Source organism: Dendrobium catenatum, unplaced genomic scaffold, assembly GCF_001605985.2.
Source record: "Dendrobium catenatum unplaced genomic scaffold, ASM160598v2 original_scaffold_209636, whole genome shotgun sequence".
In the NCBI taxonomy this organism is placed as follows: Eukaryota; Viridiplantae; Streptophyta; class Magnoliopsida; order Asparagales; family Orchidaceae; genus Dendrobium; species Dendrobium catenatum.
Window position 1 is genome coordinate 450,785 of NW_021528048.1, and position 21,905 is coordinate 472,689.

At 36.0% G+C, this 21,905-nt stretch overlaps 2 protein-coding genes across 3 annotated transcripts; one reads left to right on the forward strand and one right to left on the reverse strand.

Moving 5' to 3' along the window:
- Nucleotides 1-6,699: 6,699 nt before the first annotated feature.
- On the reverse strand, nucleotides 6,700-7,179 carry LOC110094394. Its single transcript, XM_020819620.1, has one exon. It carries the CDS (start codon nucleotides 7,177-7,179, stop codon nucleotides 6,700-6,702), a length of 480 nt encoding a protein of 159 aa, XP_020675279.1.
- Nucleotides 7,180-8,135: 956 nt separating this feature from the next.
- On the forward strand, nucleotides 8,136-21,181 carry LOC110094411 (uncharacterized protein At4g28440). 2 transcript variants are annotated; one of them, XM_028692453.1, is made up of 2 exons: nucleotides 8,136-8,586; nucleotides 20,791-21,181. In XM_028692453.1, exons 1-2 carry the CDS (start codon nucleotides 8,265-8,267, stop codon nucleotides 20,979-20,981), a joined length of 513 nt encoding a protein of 170 aa, XP_028548286.1. In that variant the 5' UTR covers nucleotides 8,136-8,264; the 3' UTR covers nucleotides 20,982-21,181. The 2 variants fall into 2 exon arrangements, with proteins under 2 accessions (XP_028548286.1, XP_020675301.1); XM_020819642.2 differs by lacking the exon at nucleotides 20,791-21,181 and adding an exon at nucleotides 15,528-15,882 and having other exon boundaries at nucleotides 8,139-8,586.
- Nucleotides 21,182-21,905: the final 724 nt, after the last annotated feature.

The following is a 21,905-nucleotide window of genomic DNA, read 5'->3' on the forward strand; positions in this document are numbered from 1 at the left end:
ATGAACATTGTCTCAATTGGTATCCTTCATAACCCTAAACCTCTATTGGCATCTACTGCTCGTTGGAATCACAATCGATATGCATTTTTCTGCTCGCTACAATCGCAGTCAATACGATTCTGAATATGGATAAGCATATGGGGAGATCATTTTTTATGACGGGAAAGCACATATGGATATCTTTCGTCTAACTATCTAAGGCTTAGTTTGGGACTGCTTTCTTATTAATTCTTAAAACAATTTTTTAGTACAAAAATTGAAATAATAATAAAGCCATCCCAAATGAACCTAAGTGAAATAGACTTTCGCTCTAAATTTTGACGAAATATGAAGAGATCAGAATATCTATGAGCAGAGTTTCTTTAACCAGAGAACAAGAACTCTAAGAAGAAGATGAGCAATACAAGTAGTGAGAAGATTATTATTCATTGGTTAATAGAATACATCCAATTATGCCTATATATAGCCATAGGTTTTATGAACCCATCAATAAAAGACAGACACGTGTAGAGGAGATATTAAAGTATTTATTTGTTTATGTTCTCTATTATCCCCTCTCAAACTGAGGAATCCGGCTTGATCGTCAGTTTGTCTCTCAAAGTTTTGAACCTGTGTGTAGAGAGAGGCTTGGTGAGAATATCCGCGATCTGATCCATGGTGCTTATGGGCAGAAACATGATTTTATGGTGCTAGATTTGATCTCTAAAAAACCGTTGATCAATTTATATATGCTTAGTGTAACATCCCAGACATCTATAGTGAAAGGATTCATCTGACATTCTTCTTCTTATTCGTTCTCTTTTTTTTTTCTCAGATCAATACAGACATTCAGAAATGATAATTGTATTAAAGAAAACAAATACATCAAAATATTATAATTCACATTCCGGCATTTCATATACAAAATCCAAAAGAACATGTACAATAGCCACTCGGGTTACAAAATAATGCAAGAATAAAAAATTACGAAAAACTATATTAGTGTCTGAAAGAAGTTCACGCGGGAGGCTCTGCACCTGAAATCATTAACCACATATAATGAGCTTCAAAAATCCTAGCAAGTCACAAAAAACCTACAACTGAAATCAAAGCACGGTACGAAAGTAATATGCATGTAAATTAATCAAATCAATATCAGCCACTTGAACATGATCAATGAGTCGATGCAGATACGAAAATCAGTACAGAAATAGAAATCAATGCATAAACAGTAATCAGTATAGAAATGGTAAAATCCTCAGTCGACAGTCAAAGAATCATTAAGCAGTATAAAAGTCCGTAAAGCTCAATAAATCAGTACATGCATCAAATATCTACAGTAGTCGTCTTATCTAGAACATCAGTCTATAACATCAGTCAAATCAATGTAGTAGCAGCGTATGTATCAATATCAGTAACAATCCAGTGATGACATGAACGATTAAGCTATAACAGTGAAATCGTGTAGAAACAGTAAATTTGTACAGTAACGATAAATCCTCAGTAAATGAATCAGTACGTGTAAATCCGTCAAATCAAAGACGATTAACATCACCCAATCATATCAATAGAATCAATCAGATCAATAAAGAAATCAATTCCGACCAATAATATCAAACGGTATGAAATCACATAAAACAATCAAATCAATAAATCAATAATAATAATTAAAAGCAATCAAATCAATCAATACAGTAAAATCATATCATAGATCACGTGCTCGGTGTACCACATGTATCACATATGTCTTATTCGGTGTATCACGTGCTATAAGATAAGTACAATGAATTAGTGTCTCAGTGAATCAGTAGTATCGGTATCGGTATCGGTATCGGTATCGGTAGTATCAATGAATCAATGCAATATCAACATTCATATCGGTATCTGTGTTTAGTGACATGTACAATATGCAATATCAATGAAATCGTACAGTAACAGTAAACCCGTAAATTCGCCAGTAAATCCATTCAATATCAATAAATCAATAAATCCGTCGGTATAAATAAATGCGTACGGTAATCAATAAATCAATCAATAACAATAGATCAATTCAATATCAGTAAATCCATAAGGTAATCATAAGAATAATACTTTAAACATGCAATACAATACAATGTTCTTACTCGACATGTACAATCACTGGCTATTAAGGCATTTTTCAAGATTAGTATGTTAGTAATTCGTTGGCTCAATAGAGTCGTCACTCTTTGCCTGTCGGTTGCCCGTCCGCATAATCTCCTTATGACTCCCAATCATTATATCAATGATCAATAGAGGATAACACCAAACTTTTTTTAAAGGAAAGCCCGTCGGCACACCATCCTATACAAGTAAATCAATCTCCAACCAACAGTTTAACCAGTCTTTACTCAACAAGTAAAAGACATGGTTATTACGGTGTTTTTCAATCTTGGAATATCGCTGTATCATTGTATCCGTTGGTTCAATAGAGTCGTCACTCTCGCCCGTCGGCCGCCCGTCGGCATACTACTTATGAATCCCAATCGTTATATCGATGATCAATAGAGGATAACACCAAACCCTTTTTAAAGGAAAGCCCGTCGGCCCACCATCCTGTACAAGTAGATCAATCTCCAACCAACGGTTCAAGCAGTCTTTACTTGTCTTTCAGAATGTAATAGTAATAGATTCAATCATATGCACATTTATATAGAACAACAAATACAAATAGATCAATTATGGAGAACCCTTAAAATATCGTACAGTCGACAGAATTCCAAACATAGTTAAAATACACAGTTTTAGAAAATCACCAAATTACCAGAAATTGAATAAAACAACGTTTCAAAGCTTTACTCGTACTGAAGCAATATTTTTCAATGTCCAAATAATTTTCTATTCGATAAAAACTTTCCAGAAAATACTCAAATTGTACAAAAACATCATCTCAGAAACATACCAAAAGTTACGCGGTAAAAGTTTTGTCAATAAAAAGATATGCACGTTTTTCGGTAACGGAAACACAAAACTGAGCAGAAAAATACCAAAACTCAAAATCTTCGAAATCAGAAATAGGATTCGGAGTTCTTACTATAAGACGAACAAATCTTTTAACAGCGACGTCGAATGAAAAGCGCACCGCGAGCTTTAAAACTAAGCCTTTCCTCTCTTTTTCATTCTCTTTCTCTTTCCTACTTTTTCTCTCTCTTCAAAATATCTCAAAAAATATCTCAAATCGGATATTTATCAAGCAGGATCGTCCCGAATGAATCATATTCATCACGGGACGATTTGCCCTCTAGACAAACTTCATCTCAATGAAGTGTATTCGTTCCTGAACGACTTGCTCTCTGGACAAATTTCATCCCGACGAACCAAATTTTGTCCTGGGACGAACCTCCTCTGTCCATAAATTCTGTACTGATCGTCCCGGATGATCCCACTTCGTCCTAGACGATCCTGGAAGGAAATCGGGCTTTCACACTTAGTTCTCGCGTGAAAGACGGGATTATGCGCGAGTGCAATTACGGAAGTCTTATCACGGTAAAGCTCTGTTGGTTGATCGGAGGGAATGCCAAAATCTTCTAGGAGCCGTCGGAGGAAAATTATGTCTACCGTGAGAGCTGCCAGCGCTCTATACTCTGATTCAATGGAAGAACGAGCCACCGTTTGTTGCTTTTTAACGGTCCATGATATGAGTGTAGAGCTGAGAAATGAGCAGTAGCCGGAGGTTGATTTTCGTGAGATCGGGTCCCCTGCCCAGTCGGCGTCCGAGAAGGAGTGAAGTATGAGGTTGCTTTTCGTGATCGGTAGTCCATAATTCAGCGTTCCCTTAATGTATCTAAGCAAACGTTTGAGCAAAGTTGTATGTGATGGATGCGGCTCATGCATATGCTGAGATAGAAGGTTGATGGCGTAGGCTATGTCGAGCGAGTAATGGTCAAATACTATAGCGAGCCGGTTATACGTCGATATGTAGCAGGATATGAAAATTGGGACTCCGCCGAGTGCGGTGGTGGCATTTTGGTGCAGTTGGGATTTCCAATTGGGTTGCATTGCGTCATGTTAACCTGTTGAAGTATGGAGTAAGCATATGTGGATTGAGATAAAGAATAGCTAGTATGAGTAGATTTGATTTGTATGCCAAGAAATGAACTGGCTATACCGAGGTGTTTCATTGAAAACTTAGCATTTAGTTGATCAAGAAGTTTGGTTATCACTTCTTGATTATTACCTATAATTAAGATATCATTTACATAGAGAATTAGAAAAATGCTTACTTGATGTTGCTTGTAAATCAGTAAAGAGGAGTCGAATGTACTAAGCTGGAAGCCGAGAGAAAGTAGATGAGTGGTGAAGGTATTGTACCACTGTCGTGGGGCTTGTTTAAGGCCGTAGATGGCTTTGTTTAGCCGATATACATGATGGGGGTGAGACAAGTCTTCAAAACCTCTTGGTTGAGTCATGTGAATGATCTCTGAGAGCTCGCAGTGTAGAAATGTGTTGTCCACGTCCAACTGTTGGACTGGCCAGTTGTGGTGAACTGCAACGGTAAGTAGGATACAGATCGTAGGTAGTTTGGCCACCGGGCTAAACGTTTCATTTAATTAATACCGTATTCCTGATTGTTCCCTTGCGCTACTAATCGTGCTTTGTGCCTTGCTATGGAGCCATCAGAGTGATATTTTAGTCTGTACGTCCACCTACATCCAAGTATGTGAGTGTCGACTGGTGGAGGAACGAGAGTCCAAGTCCCTTGCTGTTGAAGGGCGAAAAATTCGTTGGCCATCGCTTTGCGCCACTCAGCATGTTTGATTGCTTCAGTGAAATTTGTAGGGACTTTATCCATCGTGGCTGCCGCTTGATGATGAATGAGATTCATTTGGATGCGAGGTTTTAATGATCCTGTTTGACACCGTGTTACCATGGAATGCCTTGTAGTGGTGTTGTTGGACTGAGCCGGTTGCAGGGGAATGCTATTAGTATTGGAGTGATGATCAAAAGGTTGAATGTTGATGAGCTGCTTGTGCGTAGATGTAGATGTAGTTTGTGGGTTTTGCAGGTGATTATGCTTGTGCTCTATGTTTACAGCGGATACGAGAGTAAGCAGCAGAGGCGAAATGGTTGTTGATTGATATGAGAACGATTCAGTTATATTATTGAATGGAAAACTTGTCTCATTAAAGGTAGTATGTCTTGACATAAATATTTTGTTGGATTGTTTATCAAGACATTTGTACCCTTTATAAGTTTCAGAGTATCCCAAGAACACCGTGGATTTAGTTTTAGGCTGCAGTTTATTGCGAAGGATTGGTGGGAGTAGGGGAAAACATTCGCATCCGAATGTTCTAAGGTGAGTATAATATGGTTTGTGCTTATGTAGAAGTTCAAATGGTGATTTGTTATGAGTTGTAGCAGAGGGCATGCGATTGATCAAATATGTAGCAGTGAGCACTGTGTCTGCCCAGTAGACCGTAGGGACGGATGCAATGAGTAGAAGAGATCTTGTAGTTTCAATAATATGCCTATGCTTTCTTTCCGAGAGCCCGTTCTGCTCAGGTGTGTATGGGCATGACATTTGATGTGCAATCCCGTTTTGTTTGAGAAATGAGATGAGAATGCGATTGTTGTATTCCAAGCCGTCGTCTGTCCGGAAGCATTTGATCTGTTTGGATGTCTGCTTCTCAATGTAATGCTTGAAGTTGATGAAGATGCTGGTAACCTCCGATTTATGTGTCATTGGATAGATCCATGTAAACCTGGAATAGTCATCTACAAAAATAACATAGTAAAGAAAACCTTGGTTTGAAGCAATGGGAGAGGGTCCCCATACGTCAGAGTGAAGTAATTCAAGAATGTCATTGCTTCGATTTGCAGATTTTTCAAATACTAGTTTATGACCTTTAGCTAATTTGCAAGATTTACATTGAGAAGAAAATCTTGAAATTCTAAGTGGCGGGTTACATTGAGATATAACGGATAACACCCTGCTATTAGGGTGGCCTAATCTATTATGCCAAATTTCATATGAAGCTGCTGTGGCGGTGAGGGCTGAGTGTAGAGTGCACGGATGGAAGTTCTTGATTGGGTAGAGGCCGTTATGGCAAGGCCCTTGAAGTAGAATTTCCTGCGTCTGAATGTCCTTAAAAATTAAACCATTAGGATCAAATGTGATAGAAATGTTGTTATCTTTGGTAATTTGAGAAATCGAAATCAAATTGTATTTAATACGCGGAATGTGAAGAATTTGAGACAACTTCAACTTACGATTTGTGGTGGGTAACAAACCTGTACCAGAGTTCGAAATCGGCATTGTCCGACCATCACCGATAATTATGGATTCAGCTCCCTGATAGGGATTGGCAATGGAAAGATTGTCGAGTGAATGCGTTAGATGCGACGAGGCACCCGAGTCAAGAAACCAATCGTTCTCGACTTGGTTTGTTGGTGCTGCCACCATGGCACGTGACGGAGTTGTGGATGTAGCGGGTGTGTAATTAATGTTTAGACAGTGCCAGCATGTAGCGGCATAGTGTCCCCGTTTGAGACAGATCTGGTAGGTCGCGGGAGGATCGGAGGAATTACAGTTGGATGATGAATCGCGAGCAGTGTTTCTTCCTCGATTTCTTTTTCCGCGACCACGGTAGTTGTACAGTGCGAGATTGGGATCAGCCATGTGAGAGGTCCGAGCTGTTTCTGCAGCTATGTTGATCTCTTCGCTCAGTAGAAGAGGATATAATTGGTCAAGGCTAATAGGTGTTATAGCATCATTCTTATAGCCGTCTTGAACGCTTGATAGGTTGCCGGAAGGCCATTTAGGATATACAAGATGATATCCTCGGTATTGAGCACAGATCCGACAGAGGCTATTTGATCTACCAAGTACTTTATATCAACAATATATTGAGTCATGGAGGTTTTCATCGTTATGTGATGAAGATCGTTCTTTAACTGAATCACTTTCGAGCGATTAGAGGATTGAAATCTAAGCTCTAGAGTGGTCCAGATGGCTGAGGTAGAATCAAGATTGATGAGATAAGGTAGGATGGATGGAGAAATAGTTGAACATATAGCCGCGGCGAGGTTCTGATCAGTGAGTGTCCATTGCGCGTAACGAATGTTCGGAACCGTAGTTCCATCCGAACGAGTCAGCGTTGGAAGAGGTGGGGGAACAGAGGGATCAAGATACCTTTCAAATTTGTTTGCGCGGAGAATTTTCGTGATTTGGGATCGCCACATATGGTAATTGTCTGTGGAGAGAGGTGTTGGAACGATGTTCTTTAGGTTACCTATGATGAATTTCAGTGATGGTGGGATGGGAATTTCATCTTGTATCTCTGAGTCTTAATCTTCTTCTTGTTGAGCGACGAATGAACTTGCCATGGCTTCCGTACTTGTTCTCCCCTGCTCTGATACCATGAAGAGATTACAATATCTCTGTGCAGAGTTTCTTTAACCAGAGAACAAGAACTCTAAGAAGAAGATGAGCAATACAAGTAGTGCGAAGATTATTATTCATTGGTTAATAGAATACATCCAACTATGCCTATATATAGCCATAGGTTTTATGAACCCATCAATAAAAGACAGACACGTGTAGAGGAGATATATTAAAGTATTTATTTGTTTATGTTCTCTATTAATGTAGTCTCTACACAACCAGTTTGCTTAGGTTCTATATATTGTTTTTTCTCTTTATGGTTGATTAAGAAGCTTTAGGGCATGTACAACCGAAAATCTCATTTTTCACTCCAAAATGTCGTGAAACTAAAAAATATCGTGATTCATCTCCAATCGAACTCCATTTTGCCCCGTAACAATCGTTCTTTTCTTTCGCAAGTTTCATCGGCAAGTTTGGTATAGAGAGAGACAAAAAAAATGATGTAGATGAATAGTGCAACATCAATATGAATGTCACACTATTCATCCGAGATCAAACAATTATTTGCCGTTCCATTAAAGATGCTCTGAGAGAAAGTCATAAGATCCCCGTCATGTTAATCTTTTCGAAGCAGAAGCCCATACACCCAAATCTGTAGCCCGCGCGAGCATGTCCAATACAAAAGATCCCTCTGTATCACATATTTGATAATTTTTTGTATAATCAAATTAAATCCAATTCGGCTCCACTTAAACTCTTTCGCGGGACATTTTACATCGCTCTCCTCGTTTATCGCCTCTTCCGGTCTTCGCCAGCACTCGATTCGCTAACAGAAGAAAAAAAATCGGATAGAGAAGTTTTTTACGGGCTCTACTTTCGGTATTTATTTCGGACGTCCGATCCTGTAAAGGTTAGGTTTAGGGTTTCTCTGATTCGGGCAGAAATGTCGACGGCGGCGGAGGGGGAGCAGGGACAGATGATGAGGGAGCAGGGACCGCAGGGACAGATGATTAGGGAGCAGGAACAGATGGTGGAGGAGCAGGGACAGATGGTGAGACCTGCAATGAGGAAGCCGGTGTTCGTGAAGGTGGATCAGTTGAAGCCGGGGACGAACGGACACACTCTTTCGGTGAAGGTTCTTGAATCGAAGACCGTGTTACAGAAGAGTCGGGCGGCATCTACCCAGCCCCGACAATCGAAGATTTCCGAATGCATCGTCGGAGATGAGACAGGGACCATCATTTTTACCGCTCGCAACGACCAGGGTTCGTTTTCCTTCCGCCTCTCTCCCCCCCTCTCTCCGTATCTGCTTCTCTTTGATTTGTTTAGGGGCCTGGTTTAGGTTAATTTATGGTTTCTTTGGTGTCTGCTGGATTTGGTTGGGTTCCTTTTAATTTGTTCTTTGTCCGGTGAGAAGAGATTGTAGATGAATTAAAGTGGCAATTAGAATGTTTTTTGGGCTCCTATGGCTATGCATTCAATTATTTTCTCAGCTGGGTTATTTTGAGATGTTCGATTGGAAGATGCCAATGCCTTGGTGTACTCGATGCATGGGGCTCCATTCGTATTATTTTCCCAAGCCTGAAGCTTCCAACGAATCCTGATTAGAGACACACATATGACAGCTTACAAATAAAACAAATAGGTTGTCTTGTTGTATATATTTACATTTCATAATGCTCCATTTGTTGGCTCGTATCAAGGTTATAAGAGGTCATACAAATACATGTGGCACACTAACGAAGAACTGACATGCGGGTGTTTCAATGAGAAGGATGTCTTCACTGCTTTCCACTTGAGCTGGGTTTGTAAACACCGGATGGAAATAGAATGGAATGAGAATGGGTCTGCACCGTTCCTTTTGTTTGCCCAAAATTGGTTAAAAAATGATCCAAACTTAGATATTGAACTTAGTTTTTTTTTATTGTTTTGTGCATATCAGTAGGAAAGGAATTACCTGTATGTATGCGTATTCATGTGCATATTATGAGGTCAATACATATGATAAATATCGGGATAGTGATTTTCTTAAATATGTTTCATATTTTTACCGAGCAAGCAATCAAATATCTACTGGCATGTTTAGGTAAAACAACTCTAAAACAATGTCTTGGAACACCTACCAATGGTTCTTATTCAATATGCGCCATGGAGTTTTTTAATTCTTATCACCGTTCTCTTGAATTGAAAATGTTATTTCGAACAACTAAACAAACAAGGCCAAGCTAGAAAATGCAATTGAATCATATATAGAAGGAAGAGAGGCGATCTCTAATTGAAAATGGAAAGAAAGGAATGGAAAAGGAGATATATAATGTGGAATTATGAGGGATGCAGGGAGGTGTTGAAGGTGTTATAGTGGACGAAGAGTGGAGATTGAAGGTGTTATAGTGGATGAAGAATGGAGATATATAATGTGGTTGTTTAAATTCATTTTTGAGTTCCACAAGAAACTCAAACACTTTTTTCTACAAATTATAAAGCATCATCAGTGCATTTCATCTTGATATCTTTGTAGTATTCTAGTTCTAGCCAATAGACCTTCATGGAGTTATAGTATTTAATGATAAAGAGGTTACATTTGCTTGATTGTTGTGAGCTTCATCTTGATTTTAGAGCTCAGAGTGGATTTTTTAGGTTTTGAGCAAGTCTTTTTGATAACTTCTCAAATGCCTTTTGTGGTTTCTTGGAACATATACGACCCACTAATTTCAGACATAATGTTATTCCATAAATTGTGGCATGACCATGTAATTTGCTTTATCCCAAGTGTAAACTTTTGATTTTTTAGATTAAGAGAAGGATTAACAAATGATTGATTTTCCCTTTCCATTTTTAAATGTCTTTATAATATGAGATCATTTCAGGTAGTTTCTTTCGTTCAAATTATATTGCTTTCTAGCCCATGTAATTCTTCTTTATTATAATTTTCATCATTTATGATGGTCGATTCTTTGGAACAACAACAACAACAAGCGTTTATCCCACTATGGGGTCGGCTACATGAATCCTTTTTCTTCATTGTGTCATGTTAAGAGTCAAATTATCATCGAAATCTAATAAAGAAAGGTCATTTCTATTATTTTTTAACTAAGTCTTTTTAGGTCCACCTCTACCTTTATTAACATAAGTCAAATATAATACATATACTTTCCTAACCGGGTAATCAAAAGGCTGCCATTTTATGTGACCAAATCATCTAAGGTGACTCTCTCTAATCTTATCTTCCACTGGAGCTACTCCAACCTTTTCACGTATATGCTTATTTCGTATCCCATCTCTAAGAGTAAAGCCACTCATCCACCTGAGCATCCTCATCTTTGCAACATTGAACTTAATATTATGCTTCTCTTTCAATGGCCAACATTCTGTACCATAAAGCTTTGAAGGTCTCACTATCATCTTATAGAATTTTCCCTTAAGTTTGTGAGGAACTTTTCTATCACACAACAAGCCCAATGGTTGAAGGTCTCACTATCATCTTATAGAACTTGTAACGTGTGATCATGGGTCCGCTAGTGGGCCACTATGGCTAGTTGACTAGTTGTGTCTCGAGCCTACTAGCATGTGTTCGGGCCCTTACTTTTTTCCTAACCAAGCCTTTTTGAGCATTTTCAGATTAATACTCAATTTTGGCTATTAGGAGTCTCAATAGAGAATCTACAGGTAGTTTTGAGCTATTTTGAAGAAATTAAAATATATTATTTTAGCAATTTTCATCTTGAATGATGTTCAGACTTTATTAAAGGTTGTGATAAGGGGAAATTACTTGATTCACTATCTTAAGGGGGAGGTCCAAGTTGGCGTTCAATGAGTTATCGCACCTTGAAATTTTCTCAAATTTGTGATTTTATATAGCAAAATTTCCAAGATCAGAATTATTCTTGGACTCGCAATTTTTTTTGTCCAAAAATGGGGTGCAAATGAGAAATCAAAATATTTATATGATCAAGCATGAATTTTGTTGCAAATTTCTTATCTCAAAGTACCCAAACATGTGGATCATAAACCTTCATAATAAACTCCAAGGTTATTTAAACTCATTTGTAGATCACTTTGACTCAAAATAGTGATGTTATGCGAGATGTAACCAACAACATCAATAATAACTTAATTCAAGACAAGCGTTGGAAAGTATAATTGAAATTTTGTTTATGCCAGTTAAGGAAGGGGTCAAATCCACTCTAAATTTTGCATAATTATAGTTGAAACGATTAAACTGGATTAATCAAATAAGTCCAAGACCTACTCAATTTCAAGACCATCAAAACATTAAGATGTTCCCTTTAGAAATCTATAAATAGGCCATGCTTTATACATTCGGGAAGAATCTTTTTGGTGGAAATAATTTTCAAGCTTAGAGAATTCCCCAGCTTCAGTCGTCGTTTTGAATCTTAACGACCTTTTTGGGGATTTCACCTGTGCTGACTTACGCCTTTTTTGGCTACCTGATCTTCCCTATAGCCAGAAAGACAACCGCATCGATCACCTGTAAGCACCTACTTCTAGCATTGTTCGTTATCAATGGAAGTTGGTATTGTTCATTGCCTGGCCATCGTTAAATAAATGGTGTCGACATTTTCAGGCAACTAATGCTGACATCCTATATTGCCTATCCATTGTTGCCAGCCATTGATTAATGCCTCTCGCTCGATGCTTTCACTATTTTTTAAGATTCTCGATCTCCTTCATAGTGTAGACTCACAAAATGATGGTCATAATGATGTTCATATTGCGACCTCCATTGTGGTGGACATGTCTTTTATTGCTCGTATAAAATCAAAGAGCCCTAAAACCCACTTTTTATGCAATTTTGCTTCTGCCTTGTGAGTTAAGAGAAGAGATTTCATAATTTTCTTTGGGATAATGAAGTCCATATTTGTTATGTCCCAACAAGTAAATTTTATTCAGATATTCCTATCCTCTTTAATGAAACCTCCCTTCTTCATGTTGATTTTATTTCTTCTTTGCTCAAGCCCAAAAGTGAAAATAGGAAAGTTGCACTTGAAAACCAAATTAGTTTGTTGAAAGCACTCCATGATAGAATGTTATTGTTCATGAAACTATGACATGTCATCATAATGGGGATCATGTCGTCACAATAGATCTGTAGGTAGAGTTGATGGTTTGAGACTAATGACTCTCACCTTAACTTGAGCAGTGCCTTCCTCTCAATGTAAAACCCTTAAGACCAAGCAATTTGTGGTATTGTGAAGTGGGTTCTAAGGGCGTTCTTTAATTTCCACTATATTCATTTATTTCAATGTCCATTTTGGATATATATCAACCAACTTTTGTATATCCCAAAATAAACCCAACCATGTTTATTAATATGCCTCCATAATTTTAATTTGCCCCCCTCCTTTTAAAAGTATTTTTAAATAGGAAATAATTAAAAAAAATTCAAAAGAAATCCAAAAGGGGTTGTTCACTCAAATTTGAATCACAAAATTGAAAGCTCATCAACGTGCAGCCTCTCGTATCCACCCACTCACATCTATAGGCCCATTTTTTTGCCTTATGTAGGCCTTTTAGAGCATTTCAAAACCCCAAAGGTATTTTTTAATGTTCTAGATTTAATTTTGGCTTATTTGAGTCCTAATAGAGCTTTTGAAGGCAAATTTGAGTTACTTTGGGAAAAAATAAATAAACTTTTCAACAAATTTTGTTCTGAATGACGTGCCCATTTGATTGAAGGGTGAAATTACGATCAAGGGGTATTTATTTCATTCATTGCTCTAAGAAGGTTTATGTTTATGTCCAAGGAGAGGTCATGTCTTGGAAATTTCCAAATGTTTATATTACATTTAAAAAATTTCAAGATTTAGAGAATTTTTGGACTTATAGTTTTGACATAAAAAAATATGGTGCAAAGACTCATTAATAAATTTTGTTTTGATCAAGTCCAAAATTTGATGTAAATTTTAGATTTGAAAGCACCAGTGTTTAGGTCAAACTTTTAGAATAAACTTCACGATCATATGAATACCATTTTCACGAAATTTATACTCAAGACTATGCAATTAGGTGAGTTGTACCAAATAGTAATACGAATGGCTTAATTCGAGTCAAAATTAGCCTAAGATAAAGTTCCAAAACATAATTAGAGGCATGCATTTAGTTTGTTTGGATAGATTGGTTGATGAATTCGTAAAAAACAATTAGTTTTGGACGAGAAAAATATCTGTACAAACGAACCAAAACGAACTGAAATGTAGTTAGGTTTGTCCGGTTTGATTTTTAAGAAATCGAATTTTTAACTGATAATAATTTTTTCATTAAATAAGAGAATCATTTCAAGTATATTAACGTTGGACTTGTTTATCTTTCTATCTCTTGCTTAGTTCAAATCAAAGAATCATTTCATAAACTTGATTGATTTAAGATTTGAAAATATTAGTGTATATCGGCTGTTAGTTTCCAAAAACAAAAAAATTGAACCAATAACCAAAATCGAAAAGAAGTTCAATTTATTACTAATAAATGAATCAATATTTCAAGAACATAACCAAACTAACCAAATAAGATAGATTCGGTTCAGATTTTTGGTTTTCTCTAAATATTACCTCTAAATATAATTAAAAAATTCTCCGTGCCATTTGAGGGGTCTGTCCTCTATATTTTACATGTTAGCTGCTGGAATGTGTTAATATTTTCCACTGCCTTCAACACCCTGCACGCAAACACACACAAACTGTTCATGTGTTATAGTTATGTTTGCCGACATCATAAACGGATGAGCCATTACAGTTTTGAACACACATAACAAAATTATTTAAATTAGGTTAGGCCTTCTTATTTCTTCCTTCAGGTTTTTCCACCCATAAATGTTTGTGCCTCTTATGAGGCTTAATCTATTTATCTGGGTAACACTAAACCGATAAACTCTCCCTCCAAACACTAACAATAGCAAGACCGCCTTCTGACATGCAGCAAAAGGAATTTTATTCTTTATAGTTGTAGAAAATACACATTTTGTAAGAGAATTGTCCATTTCCTTTGCTTCCTCTATTACAGTCTTCTCTTATTTTGTGAACTTGGGTGAAAAGTTTGAGCTTTAATGCCTACGCATGGAAATTTTGGAAGTCATCCGCAAATTTATTGAGTAAACTTCTCTAAGTTTTATGTAGGTTATGTATTGTTTTGTTAAGGAATTGGTATTCAGCGAGCTAGCTTGATATTTTTGCATGCAAAAATGCTGAAACAGCAAACTTTGTTATCTCACCTATATATGAAATGATAGAACACAAACACATTATTACCCCTTTCTATGTATATGGAAACATCTTGGTTTTGACTGAATTTGTACCGAAGGAATCCCATTTGTTGTTTTTGGATATTATCTTGTAGTATTGCTTGTTGTTAGTGTGAGCAAGTTTTTTGGCATATTATAAACAACTCGATTTGTTTTTAAAAACACAAAAGCAAAACAATTAAAAAACATTCTAAGTTTTCATTTGGAACAGTTTTCTTTCTACTTTCTAAAGCAGCTTTCTAGTATAACAATTTATTAAATTAAAAAAATTTGTGCTAAAAAGTTACTTTTCTATGCTTAGCGAGTTGCTTGTCTATTGTATTTTAGGTTAACTGCTATTGTCTTCGTTTTTGTAGCACAATTGGGATGAATAATTCTTGCTAAAAAAGTGAAATAAGCTGTTGCATGATAGGAAACATTTGTATATCTCAAGTATTTCCTGTCAATCTTTGGAAAACAGCGAGAATTCTCCACAAAAATCCATACAAAACCATGAAACAGTAGATGATTTGTATTATTTGATGAAAGGGAAATGGAAAATAACAAGATACAAATGATCCTCTATTTGAGAGGAGGATCGATCTCTCCCAAATCTCTAGACGCCGCTAGAGCCCAAAGAAAACCTAAATCTAATAGATCTCAAATTGCAGCCAAATTCAAGATGTCATATCCCTAGGAAAACAAACTATTTAATACATACAATTCAAAAGGAAATCTCTAAACAATCCCTACATTTAATTTCCCTCCTAAACTTCCTAAAATGGCTCACGCACGCCATGCATGTGTTTGGCGCGTACAGGAGGCGGAGAAATCCGCCTCTGTTCGCATAGGTCGGTCCAGTCGGACCAACTGAACTGGTCGAATGGACCGGTCTAACATTGCATAAAAAAATAATATGATTTTATAATGAAATATTTTGTTGGCTTACATTGGTTACTCTGTTTTTGTCAGTTGATATGATGAAGGTTGGTGCGACAGTGACCCTCCGCAATGCTAAGATTGATATGTTCAAAGGGTCGATGAGGCTGGCTGTAGACAAGTGGGGGCGTGTTGAGGTAACTGAACCTGCGAGCTTTTCAGTCAAGGATGGTAACAACCTTTCTTTAGTGGAGTATGAGTTGGTCAATGTGGCTGAAGAGTGAAAAACAAATCAGAAATCTCTTCGTATAGAACCTTTCTTTCTTTGTTTAAATCTGCTTCCCTAATCATTAGTTGTCTTCACAAAATCTTAAGCGTCTTTTGTCAGAAATCCTGGTGTTGGTTTCTTCTGTGTTGAACTTCTTAAAAAGCTTTATTTTATGGTGCATTAGGGGCACTTTTATGCTTACTATGGATTTTGGATCTTGTGCGTAAAGATTTTTATTTGCATTACTGTGTATGATGCTTTATGCTCGTTGAATTTCTTCTAAAATATGGGAGTTATTATTCTGTGCGGTCACCGGACCGGTTTCCCGTCCGGTTAAGTGCAATGCACTGAGTGCGGTACATTTTTGGAGTGACGTTGTGCATTTTTATTGGCCTCCATACACCCTCCGGACTCCGCACAGAAAATATGGATGGTATCATATATATATATATATATATATATATATATATAATGCTTCTAAATTTAGTCTTAACAATCATGATCGTTGGTGGGCCTATTGGGCCTATCTTATTTACATCTGAAAGATGTCCATCACTCATGCTTTGGCATGCATTAACCAAATGTTTAATTTGATTTATTAGTATAGAAAGTTCTCTTCTTTTATGCTTCTTCTTACAAGATGGAGAAGACATGATAAGCTTGTTTACTCAAACTTGTAACGTGTGCTCATGGGTCCGCTAGTGGGCCACTATGGCTAGTTGTGTCTCGAGCCTACTAGCATGCGTTTGGGCCCTTACTTTTTGCCTAACCAAGCCTTTTTGAGCATTTTCAGATTAATACTCAATTTTGGCTATTAGGAGTCCCAATAGAGAATCTAGAGGTAGTTTTGAGTTATTTTGAAGAAATTAAAATATATTATTTTTGCAATTTTCATCTTGAATGATGTTCGGGCTTTATTAAAGGTTGTGATTAAGGGGAAATTACTTGATTCACTATCTTAAGGGGGAGGTATAAGTTGGCGCACAATGAGTTATCACACCTTGAAATTTTGTCAAAATTGTGATTTTACATAGCAAAATTTCCAAGATCAGAATTATTCTTGGACTTGCAATTTTTTTGTCCAAAAATGGGTTTGCAAATGAGAAATCAAAATATTTATATGATCAAGCATGAATTTTGTTGCAAATTTTTTATCTCAAAGTACCCAAACATTTGGATCATAAACCTTCATAATAAACTCCAAGGTTATTTAAACTCATTTATAGATAACTTTTACTCAAAATAATGATGTTATGGGAGATGTAACCAACAACATCAATAATAACTTAATTCAAGACAAGCGTTGGGAAGTATAATTGAAATTTTTTTTAATGCCATTTAAGGGGTCAAATCCACTCTAAATTTTGCATAATTATAGTTGAAACGATTAAATTGGATTAATCAAATAATTCCAAGACCTTATCAATTTCAAGACCATTAAAACATTAAGATGTTACCTTCAGAAATCTATAAATAGTCCATGCTTTTATACATTCGGGAAGTATCTTTTTGGTGGAAATAATTTTCAAGCTTAGAGAATTTCCAAGCTTCAATCTTTGTTTTGAATCTTAACGACCTTTATTGGGATTTCACCTGTCCTGACTTACGCTTTCTTTGGCTACCTGATCTTCCTTATAGCCAGAAAGGCAACTGCATCGATCACCTGTAAGCACCTACTTCTAGCATTGTTTGTTATCAACCGAAGTTGATATTGTTCATTGCCTGGCCGTTAAACTGTGTCGACATTTTCAGGAAACTAATGCTGACATCTATGTTGCCTATCCATTGTTGCCAGCCATTGATTAATGCCTCTTGCTCGATGCTTTCACTTTTTTTTAAGATTCTCGATCTCCTTCATAGTGTAGACTCACAAAATGATGGCCATAATGATGTTCATATTGTGACCTCCATTGTCGTGGACATGTTTTTTATTGCTCTTGTAAAATCAAAGAGCCCTAAAACCCACTTGTTTATGCAATTTTGCTTCTGCCTTGTGAGTTGAGAAAAGAGATTCATAACTTTCTTTGGGATAATAAAGTCCATATTTGTTATGTCCCAACAACTAAATGTTATTCAGATATTCCTATCCTCTTTAATGAAACCTCCCTTCTTTGCTCAAGCCCAAAAGTGAAAATAGGAAAGTTGCTCTTGGAAACCAAATTAGTTTGTTGAAAGTTCTCCATGATAGAATGTTATTTGTTCATGAAACTATAATATGTCATCATAATGGGGATCATGTGATCACAATAGATCTGTAGTTAGAGTTGATGGTTTGAGACTAATGACTCTCGCCTTAACTTGAGCAGTGCCTTCTTCCTCTCAATGTAAAAGCCTTAAGACCAACCATTTGTGGTATTGTGAAGGGGGTTATAAGGGCGTTTTTTAATACTTCGATGTCCATTTTGGATATGTATCAACCAACTTTTTTATATCCCAAAATAAACCCAACCATGTTTATTAATATGCCTCCATAATTTGAATTTGCGCCCCCCCCCCCCCCCCCCCCCCCCCCCCCCAACCCAACAAAAACCCCCAAAAGGATTTTTAAATAGGAAATAATAAAAAAAAATACAAAAGGGCTTGTTCACTCAAATTTGAAGTACAAAATTGAAAGCTTATCAACGTGCAGCCTCTCGTATCCATCCACTCACATCTCTAGGCCCAATTTTTGCCTTATGTAGGCCTTTTAGAGCATTTCAAAACCCCAAAGGTATTTTTTGATGTTCTAGATTTAATTTTGGCTTATTTGAGTCCTAATAGAGCTTCTGAAGGCAATTTTGAGTTATTTTGGAAAAAATAAATAAACTTTTCAACAAATTTTGTTTTGAATGACGTGTCAATTTGATTGAAGGGTGAAATTATGATCAAGGGGTAATTATTTCGTTCGTTGGTCTAAGAAGGTTTTATGTTTATCTCCTAGGAGAGAGGTCATGTCTTGAAAATTTCCAAAATTTGGTATTACATTTAAAAAATTTCAATATTTAGAGAATTTTTGGCTTATAATTTTGACGTAAAAAAATGTGGTGCAAATGACTCGTTACTAAATTTTGTTTTGATCTAGTCCAAAATTTGATGTAAATTTTAGATTTGAAAGTACCAAAGTGTTTAGGTCAAACTTTTAGAATAAACTTCACGATCATATGAATACCATTTTCACGAAATTTATACTCAAGACAATGCAGTTAGGTGAGTTGTACCAAAAATTAATACGAATGGCTTAATTCGAGTCCAAATAAGCCTAAGGTAAAGTTCCAAAACTTTATTAGAGGCATGCATTTAGTTTGATTGGATGGATTGGTTGATGAATTCGTAAAAACATATAGTTATGGATTTGAAATTGAGAAAACCAAACCGACAAAAAAATTTGTTAAAACGAACCAAAACGAACTGAAATGTAGTTTAGGTTTATCCGGTTTGATTTTAAGAAATCGAATTTTTAACTGATAATAATTTTTTTTCATTAAATAAGAGAATCATTTCAATTAAGTATATAAACATTGGACATGTTTATCTTTCTATCTCTTGTTTAGTTCAAATCAAAGAATCATTTCATAAACTTGATTGATTTAACATTTGAAAATATTGGTGTATATCGGCTGTTAGTTTCAAAAATGAAAAAAAATTGAACCAATACCCTAAATCGAAAAAAAGTTCAATTTATTACTGATAAATGAATCAATATTTCAAGAAATTAACCAAACTAACCAAATAAGATAGATTCGGTTCAGATTTTTGGTTTTCTCTAAATATTACCTCTAACTATAATTAAAAAATTCTCCATGCCATTTGAGGGGTCAAATGTCTTCTATATTTTACAAGTTAGCTGGAATGTGTTTTAATGAGATGAATCTGATAACTCTAAGACCTATTCAATGTTGATTGAAGTCTATGTCCTTCGTCACTGGTTCCATAAACTGTTCTTGTGTTAGTCTGTTTGCCGACATCATAGAAGGGACGAGCCATTACATTTTTGAACATACCTAACAAAATTATTTAAATTAGGTTAGGCCCTGTTATTTCTTCCTTCAGGTTTTTCCACCATAAATGTTTGTGCCTCTTATGAGGATTAATCTATTTATCTGGGTAACACTAAACCGATAAACTCACCCTCCGAACACTACCAATAGCAAGACCCGCCTTCTGACATGCAACAAAAGGAATTGTATTCTTTGTAGTTGTAGAAAATACACATTTTGTAAGAGAATTCTCCATTTCCATTGCTTCCTCTATACAGTCTTCTCTTATTTTTTGAACTTTTTTGAAAAGTTTGAGCTTTAGTGCCTACGCATGGAAATTTTGGAAGTCATACGCAAATTTATTGAGTAAACTTCTCTAAGTTTTATGTAGGTTATGTATTGTTTTGTTAAGGAATTGGTATTCAGCGAGCTAGCTTGATATTTTTGCAATGCACAAATGTTGAAACAGCCAACTTTGTTATCTCCCGTATATATGGAATGATAGAACACATACAAATTATTACACCATGCGCTGCTATTATATTTTTACTCCTTTCTATGTATATGCAAACGTCTTTGTTTTGACTGAATTTGTATCGAAGGAATCCCCTTTATGTTGTTTTTGGATATTATCTTGTAGTATTGCTTGTTATTAGTGTGAGCAAGTTTTTTGGCATATTTTAAACTTGATTTTTTTTTTTTAAAAACACAAGCAAAACAATTAAAAAGCACACTAAGGTTTCATTTGAAATAGCTTTCTAAAGCAACCTTTCAGTATAAAAATATGTTAAATTAAATTTTTTTTTAACTAAAAGTTACTTTTGTATGCTTAGCAAGTTACTTGTCTGTTGTTTTTTTAGGATAACTGCTATTGTCTTCGCTTTTGTAGCAAAATTGGGATGAATAAGGCGGCTTTTGGGACGGCTTTTTTTATTGCTTTTTAAAGCAGAAACAATTTTTTAGTACAAAAATTAAAATTTATGTACTAGAAAACTGCTTTAAGAAGCAGTAAGAAAACCCCCAAACGAAGACTAAATCTTGCTAAAAAAGTGAAATAAACTGTTACATAAAAAAAAAATGATTTTATAATGAAATATTTTGTTGGCTTACATTGGCTACTCTATTTTGTCAGTTGATATGATGAAGGTTGGTGCGACAGTGACCCTCCGCAATGCTAAGATAGATATGTTCAAGGGGTCGATGAGGCTGGCTGTAGACAAGTGGGGGCGTGTTGAGGTAACTGAACCTGCGAGCTTTTCAGTCAAGGATGGTAACAACCTTTCTTTAGTGGAGTATGAGTTGGTCAATGTGGCTGAAGAGTGAAAAACAAATCAGAAATCTCTTCGTATAGAACCTTTCTTGCTTTGTTTAAATCTGCTTCCCTAATCATTAGTTGTCTTCACAAAATCTTAAGCGTCTTTTGTCAGAAATCCTGGTGTTGGTTTCTTCTGTGTTGAACTTCTTAAAAAAGTTTTATTTTATGGTGCATTAGGGGCACTTTTATGCTTACTGTGGATTTTGGATCTTGTGCGTAACGATATTTTTATTTGCAGTAACTGTGTATGATGCTTTATGCTCGTTGAACTACTTCTAAAAAATGGGACCGGACAGGTTTCTCGTCCGGTTAAGTGCAATGTACCGAGTGCGGTATATTTTTAGAGTGATGTGGCACATTTTTATTGGCCTCTAAACGCCCTCCAGATTCCACACAGAATAATATGGATGGTACCGAGTAAGTCGGTTTGGTTTGGATAAATAATTTTTTGTTAGATTTTTAGGGGTGGCCATTGTCTAAGGAGTGCAGGCTTTGCCTTTTTGGTTTTATTTAGCCTTTTTGGTTTTATGGCGCAATTGGCCGCTAAAAGAGAAGCATAAAAGCTGTTGAGTTGGATGAGTGGCCTTACATTTAGAGATAGAATGCGAAATTGTTATATACATGAAAAGGTTCGAGTACTCCGGTGGCTAATAAGATTAGAGCTCCTTATATTGTTTGATTGCATAAGATGTCGGTTTTTGAATGATCTAATTAGGAGGGTAGATGTATTAGATTCAGTCTATGTTAAGAAAGGTTGATGTAGATTTAAAAAGATTTGATTAGAAAATATTAGTGATGATTTTTTTATTAAATTTAAATGAAATTTAATTCTTAATAAGATATCTTATTCAAAAAACAAAAAAACAATAATGGCATTTGATTGAATCTCAACACCAAACTTAGCTTTTAGGTTGCTTTAGGTTTGATCCGAG